The sequence below is a fragment of the Galeopterus variegatus genome, unplaced genomic scaffold (assembly GCF_000696425.1).
Source record: "Galeopterus variegatus unplaced genomic scaffold, G_variegatus-3.0.2 Scaffold2045, whole genome shotgun sequence".
Taxonomy (NCBI): domain Eukaryota; kingdom Metazoa; phylum Chordata; class Mammalia; order Dermoptera; family Cynocephalidae; genus Galeopterus; species Galeopterus variegatus.
Window position 1 is genome coordinate 175,292 of NW_007728156.1, and position 8,223 is coordinate 183,514.

The following is an 8,223-nucleotide window of genomic DNA, read 5'->3' on the forward strand; positions in this document are numbered from 1 at the left end:
CCAAGCGGCGCACTATCCAGTGCGCCACCGGGCCGGCCCTTCCACAAACTTTTTGAAGTACCTTCACACAATTCCCACTGATCTCCATCCACCACTATTCCTATCAAATGGAATGTTCTTTACACCTCTCTACAATAATCTAAATATTACCAATGGCTCAAAGAACTTCTCCTTCATACAGATTCTTGGGTTCTGGTCCAAACTGTTGTCTTCCTTAATAGAACTACTATTGCATCACAAGTCTTGACCACTTAATTTTGCTTTATTAATAATTTTTAACAATTCTCATATTCGATATAAACCAATAGCAAGCTACATAATGGAGGAATAAGACCTTTATACATTTTATATCTCACTCAAAGTGTCCAATACATTATTAGAAATATTATAGGTATCCAGGGGATCTTATTGATTGTATAGAATTCTTACTTGCCTATAAAGTTTATATAAAATTAATTGCAGGTTACTATAAATTACATATTCCTATATATTTTTATATAGAGATCACAAATGTGATCCTCTTCTGAGTGTAAAATAAATTTTAAAAAGGTCTTGAATACATCTCAAAACACATATATAAAAATGCAAAAAAAAATGCTGGGTGAATAGGCAATGCTATGTGCTTTTTCATGTTCTCATATATTTTGCATATTATTTTGTTTGTAAAACAGACAAGAAATCTGGTAGACTTTTCTTTTTCATACTATTATGAGGAAATGATTTTTCCTATTTGGTTAATTTGCATTGAAGACTGTAAAATAATGTCAAAGGTTTCTATTGAGTAAAAATTTTATGAACTATACTTGTACAATTTGTTTAATTGTCAGATCCAGACTAAAGTCAAGATCAGAATTGCTTCCTGCTTTGGTTCCATGCTTTATCTTTTGATGGTTATATTGCTCAAAATACGATAAGCTTTACATATTATCATTATAACCATCCCTTTTACATACTCACATTACTTCACTATTACAGTTATCAGGCCTGTAAGATTCCTAAAATATCCTGCCCATAAAAATATTCCTCCATTTGAGCTGGAAACAAAAAACACATTTAATTAGCTTTTAGCAAAACTAGATGTGAATATTCAATCAGCAATTGCCAAATATGAAGGAGACAAAAAAAAAAGTAATTTGTGTTTTTGACCCAAGTCATGATGTGGTTCTTCTAATTTCTCCAGTTTCTCAGCTACATCCTCTTAGTCCCTCCAAGTAGCATGGTTTGGTCTTTGTGTAATACTAAACCTCCAGAGAATTACTGATAAACTATCCTTAGAGGTAAGATAGGAAAGAGAGATTGATCAGAAATTTTACAGAGCCAATCTCTTCACAAAGAGTGCTATACACACCAAGTCTGATATATAATAAAACCAAAACTATAAAAATACCAACATACTTCCTTTTTCCTTCCATCTAAAGAAATTAGTCAAGAGAATAGCTACTGTCAATCAGATGGGAACCAGTTGATAAGATGGAAAGCAGAAAGTTTCTTTGTACACAGAGGTTGCCTTTATTTGCTGTATTCGTCCACTCTGGTTTACTTCTTTACATTTTTTCAACAAAGCAACATACCTTTGAAAAAGAATGGAAACTTCCAGAAAAAGTTTGCATTCCTCCTGTCATTATTGTCATTTTCATATGGTTGTTTTACCAAAACCATATTAGATGAAATTTGTTTAGGCTTTGTGAAAGGGTTTGGCAAGGCTTTTAAAGAAGCCAATTTTAATGCTACTGAAAAAAGAGCAAGACAATCACACCAAACAAGTGATCACATACCAACTGCTGTCATGTAATCCCAGCGGTCAATGAGGCACATATTAAAGATGAGGTGATCAGATGTTTGCCCCTGGCCAATAAGTGAAGTCTGCCTCTCCAAACTCTGGCACACAGATGAAGTCCAGCCAATGAGAAACCAAAACACTACCAAGAGTATTACTGCCAGCATCCTCATGACCCGTCCACCAGTCATATATGGAATCCGTTGGGCTGTTCGTGAAAGAAACACCTTCAAAACCCTAGAAAAGCAAAAGATCAAAATGTAAAGAAAAACCTAACACCTGCAAAGTAAAACTCTAAACTACCTTATTTTTCTAGGTGACATTTAAACCCACCGAAACCCACTTTTATGCAGAGGGTTTTTTTGTTGCTGTTTTTATTTCTTAAAAGATGACCAGTAAGGGGATCTTAACCCTTGACTTGGTGTTGTCAGCACCACGCTCTCCCAAGTGAGCCACAGGCTGGCCCATGTGCAGAGTTTTAACATGACAAAAACCAGAAACAGTATTGCTCATATTTTTATTTAATTTCATTTTAGTTTATCTTCCAATAGCAAAACAAATATCCTGCATTTGAGGCACTGGGTCAATACTCATAAATGATGAAATTCTTTTGAGGATGTCTTAATACTTCAAGGAAAATTCTTAGGACTTCAGAAAGAACCTTAGGCAAACATTGCTCAGACAAACAGGGTTTCTGGGGGATCAAAAAAACAGCCCTGAAAGTAAGTAGTTGGATTTTACAATATTATGCTAGTCAAAAACTTTCTTGAACCAGTTATTTGTTTTTACAGCAGAATGCTATCAAAGGTATTTTCTGGAAATCATTTCATGTGACCTCCCTTCATAGTCATTTAATCACATTACCAAAAATAATAATGAAATAATTATAAGAATAATGAGGGGATATTTAAACACTATACTAACTGAATAAATTCACTGCATTAAGAAAGAAGTTTGGGATGACCTATAAGAAATGTGACTTAAATATATATATATATATATATTTTTTTTTTTTCTGTCTATGTCTCAAATGAATAGCCAGGGTTGAGAACTACTGGATTAGATGATATCTAAGAACTGTTCTATCTCTAAATATTATGTAAAGACAAAATCCAATCTTACTATAGGGATCTTCCATCCACCCATTCTTCAACTTCATCTTTAGAACATCCTCAGCTAACTTTAATTCCCCACTCCCATTCTGATATTTTATGTCACAAAATTATGATTTGACTTAAATCACCAAGAGTGGTTTATGATACTATGAGAGTTTCCATAATCAATTTCCATAAGGAAAAACTAAATGCATTTTCCCAACTTTCTATTCTCTCTTGCACCTCATTCTTTCAAAAATTTTAGTCATATGAATTCTTCATAAGAATCACTATAAATCCAGAAATGAAACAAATATACCTGAAATAGCCTAGAGGTATTACATTATTTTTTCCTCTATATGTAGATCTTTGGTAGCTCTCCTTGAATTAACACAACACATCCAGTAAAGACGGTTATTTTGCAGCAGATTCTCATTTATCCCCCCCTCATTAACTCCATTGTCCTTCAGCTAAGACAGAAGGTAAAGTTATTCAATTATGAATAAAATATTTGTCCTCAATTTTTCTGTGGAGCAATGTCAGACAGATATTAGTATCAAATAAGGTTACAACAGAAGATCTCTTAACCACTCTCCACTTAACCAGTTCACCAGATTAACAGTTACTCTCCATTCTCTGTAAAATGTATTGAATGCTGCCCACGTCATGCTTAATACTAACACTGACAGCTAACGTGCTACTCCTCTCTAGTATGCCTCAAGCACTTCTGCTCCAACCGGTTTAATGCTACTTGTTATGAATCAGTTGTACATGTCCCCAAATTATGCCCATTGTTATCATATTATGTAATTCAATTAAATTTTGAATAAAAATGTTAAATAATTAGATATGATTGTGAAACAAAAGGAGACTTATTTCTATATATTCTATCTTGAATGCTATGGAAAGATTCTAAAATAAGTCCTTAAGATAAAATATTAGCTTAGGAGAAAGTGAGAAAATTTTAATATATAGAAGTGGACAGTAAACATAAAAATCTAGAAAGATTCTACACTCATTACTTAAAAAAATATTCCTTAGACTCTTGCTCCTATTAAAAAATCCAACATTGTGAACACAATGTATCTACTGCAACCCAATACAGTAGACAACGCATTTTGGAGATTTTTGCCAGAAAGAGAATAATAAACTCTAAATATAATACCCACAGTGAAACAAGAGGTCAAATTTTGAAAAGACTGCTAAATGATTATTTGTGTGTTATAAATTATAGTACCTATACACTTCTTTAATGTCTCTCTACTTTAAACAACTTTATAAATAAATTGACAAATTAGTATCCCAAATATATTGGGTAAGACAACTTCCCACTGTAACCAGCAGATCAAAAAAATCAAAGACCTACATCACAGCAATAAGAGAAATTTCTTTGAAAATTAATATTTTGTCAGTTTCAATCTTATTTTCTGTAGGAGAAACTTGCACTCACTATGTACACATGATTGTTTCTGGTTGGAACTGGATGAATTCTAAATTTTGAATGACTAGGCTCTCAAAGGACAGATCCTGACCCGTTTTTCTGGTCTTCTGTATTGTGGCTAGTGCAGAAAAAGGGAGAAATGTTCCAAATTCAAGCTTTACTCTTAATTTGAATATCTGAAATATAATTACAATGAACAAGCATATATATAGTGATGATCATATGTTAGGCATCACACTAGGCAACATGGTAGGCATCAGACATAATCCTTTTCTTCTAGAAGCTTGCATTCTAACTAGAAATAAGTTTGCAAATAGCGACCATATGAAACAGTATATATTATGTGTAGTATGTTGATAATATGACTTCTTACATAACAGTATAGGTGGTATTTGATCTGGACCTTGATGAATATCAATACGTAGAAATGGAGGAAAGTGGATAAGATATAAAGAGATATTCTAGTTGAAGGGAATCACATAACAAAGTACAAAGCAGAGGCATGTAAGTTGTCTTTGGGGACAGGAGGTGGAACTGCTTGGTAGGAAGGGAAGTGTGATTCTCAATACCCAATAACTCCTACGGATTTTGCAAGTTACTGTGAGGAGTTTTTTAAATCAGGTTAAGAAACACTGCTTCAGAGAAAAATAGTTATGATCTATATTTTCTTTCCATGCCGAAAATGTAAAAAATCATTTATTTTCTCATACCCCAAAATTTTCACAATCCACACCGAAACTCTCAGTATCAAAGGGAGCTAATAGTAGATTTGTGACACAACTGTCTTCTCTAAGGTACTTCTTAATCAGATGAGTTTTGTCTTTTGCAGAGGAAATCTATATGAGTCTTTTAATCAAGAAATCCCACTTCTAAATTATCAGAAATGGGGCCGGCCTGGTGGCTCACTGCTACAGTGCGCCGCTTGGGAGCGCGGTGACGCTCCCGCCGAGGGTTCGGATCCCACAAGCCTGGTGGCTCACTGCTACAGTGCGCCGCTTGGGAGCGCGGTGATGCTCCCGCCGAGGGTTCGGATCCCACATACAGACCTGCGGCTCACTGGCTGAGCGGGGTGCGGGCGCAACACTGAGGGTTGCTATCCCGTTCCCAGTCCCGGTCCGGTACGGGAGCAACACTGAGGGTTGCGATCCGTTGCCGGTCACGAAAAAAAAGAGAAAAAGGAAAAAAATAATAATAATAAAAAATAAAATAAATTATCAGAAATGTTCATGTTTTCCAGATGACCCTCTGGATATTTATTGTATGGCTTGTATAGCCTGAGAATTCAAGATTGTCATAAATTCCATAATCTCATTTCCAGAGAGGAAAAACCAAAGCAAACCCCCTCATGAGTCTACCACTATTGCTTTTACTGGCTTTCAGACAATAGGAAACATAATAATACAATTCTGCATTTCAATCTAAAGCATTTCAGAATATTGGTTTTTGTAAAATGGAATAATATGCATTTTTCCAGAATTGCCTTCAAAAAAAATGAGGAAATTCTGTTATATCTTTAAAAACTGAGCTCTTGTTATCTTATGAGTTCACTCATCTAAAGCATTTCAGAATATTGGTTTTTGTAAAATGGAATAATATGCATTTTTCCAGAATTGCCTTCAAACAAAATGAGGAAATTCTGTTATATCTTTAAAAACTGAGCTCTTGTTATCTTATGAGTTCACTCCTAGAAACCAAATTCTAAAAAAGAATACCTAGACATTTGTGTTTGTATAAATTACAGCTGTAGAAAAAAATACAATAATTAGAATTCTGATATAGATGGCTTTTCCACTAATTTTTATAGCTAAATCTTCAGGCAACCATCTGTTCAGAAGCTTTCACTATATCTGAAGAAAAGAAGCAACATGTATGAGAAGACTGTAACAAATTTCCAGAATTTAATGTAATATGAAAAGGCACACTTAAATATATATTTCTCATTATTAATCATAGATGAATTCATGGAAATCATGCTGAAATGATGAACAAAAAGGGCAACCCAGAAATTGTCTTTCACTACATGCATCCATCTCTACTTTCTCACTTCCTACACATCTGGTTTGAGCTCATACAATTCCACTGTAAGGACTTGTACTTAGGTTATCAGTTACCTTCTTCCAATATCTAATTTAGATTGTTTATGCCTTATTTTACTTGACCTCTCTCTAGCTTTTGTTATGGCTGAAGCACTTAGCTTTTCTTATGTCACTCTCTCTTGATTTTTTTTTCTATTTCTCTATCAGATCCTTTTCCTGTTGCAGATTCCTCTTCCTCAGTCTGCCCCTTAAATGGGAATTCTTAAGGATCTCCTAAATGTGGCCATCATCTATTCCCATGCTACATATCATACCCAAGTAACTCCATCTGCTCTCTTGTTTCAGTTATCATCTACATGCCAGCAAATTCCACATGTATATCTTCAATTCAGATCACCCTCCTGAGCTCAAGAACTGTATACTCAAGGGCCTACTGAACATCAACAGGTCCCAAAATAAAATCACCCCTCTATCCACTTCTCCCTCTACCCACTTTGCTCTTGTGTTACCTATTTCAGTAAACAGTACCATCTAACTCCACAAAGCAGAAATCTAGGAATAAACTTTGATTTTTCTCCTTTACCTATATTCCAGTAATCAAATGAATCATCAAGAATTTAATTTCTACCTCTTAAAAATCTTTCAAATCCTATTTTTCTTTTGTCAATCCTACTTTTCTTTATTATTTTCTTTATGCAAAGAAACAAGACTATATGGTCCATACACATGAAAAAAGAAACTAATAGAAACCACCTGAGGACATTCAGGCATTGCCCTTTTGAGACAAAGATTTTAAACGAACTGTCTTAAATACACTCAAAGAGCTAAAAGAAACCATGGGCAAAGAATTAAAGTAAACCAAGATAATGATGTCTCACCAAATATAGGATATCAATAAATGGATAAAAGTTATAAAAAGAGATCAAATAGAAATTCTGGAGTTTAAAAGTACAATTACTAAAGTAAAAAATTCACTAAAGTTGTTCAATAGTAGAAAGGTTTGACCAAGAAGAAGAAAAAAAATCAGTGAACTTGAAGAGAAGGTCAACTGAGATTATTCAGTCTGAGGAACAGAAAAAATATTTAAAAAGAAATAAAATGATTGGAGCCTAACAGACCTGTGGTATATTATTAAGCATGCCAACATATGCATAATAAGAATCTCAGAAAGATAAAATAAAGCAAATAAATTAGAAAGGATATTTGAAGAAATAATGGCTGAAAAGTCTCAAATTGGATGACAGACATAAATCCACACATCCAAGCAGCTCAAGGAACTCCAAGTAAGATAAACTTAAAGAGACTCACACTAAGACACATTATTATCAAACTGTTAAAAGTTAAAAACAAAGAGAAAATCTTGAAAGCATCAAGAAAAAAGCAACTCTTCATATACAAGGGATTCTCTGTAAGATTAAGAACTAATTTATCATCAGAGATCATGGAGGTCAAGGGACAATGAAATGACATATTCAAAATGCTGAAAGAAAAAAAAAAAACTCCTGCCAATAAAAATCCTATATACAGCAAAACTCTCTCTTTCCAAAATAAAGGAAAAATTAAGACATACTCAGATAAAGAAAAAAATCGAAAGAATTTATCACTAGTAGAGCTGCCCTACAAGAAATGTTAAATTAAGTTTTTCAGTCTCAAATGAAAGGACACTAGACAGTAACCCAAACATACATGAAGAAATGAAGAACACTGGGAAAGGTAACTACATCAATAAATGTAAGAGTCAGTATTAATGTATTTTGGGTTTGTAACTCCTGTTCTATACAATTTAAAAGACAACTGCATAAAACAGCAATTATAAATCTATGTTAATGAGCACACAGTGCTTGAAGACATAATTTGTAACAATAGCAATGAAGA

At 33.8% G+C, this 8,223-nt stretch overlaps 1 protein-coding gene across 1 annotated transcript in view; it reads right to left on the minus strand.

Annotated features, from left to right (window-relative positions):
• The window catches only part of GPR158 (G protein-coupled receptor 158), a 140,473-nt gene that overhangs the window by 29,993 nt on the left and 102,257 nt on the right, over positions 1 to 8,223 (minus strand). Inside the window, exon 4 of the mRNA XM_008580240.1 lies at positions 1,776 to 2,014. Within this exon, the coding sequence (XP_008578462.1) occupies positions 1,776 to 2,014 (239 nt within the window). The remainder of the gene's footprint in view (positions 1 to 1,775; positions 2,015 to 8,223) is intronic.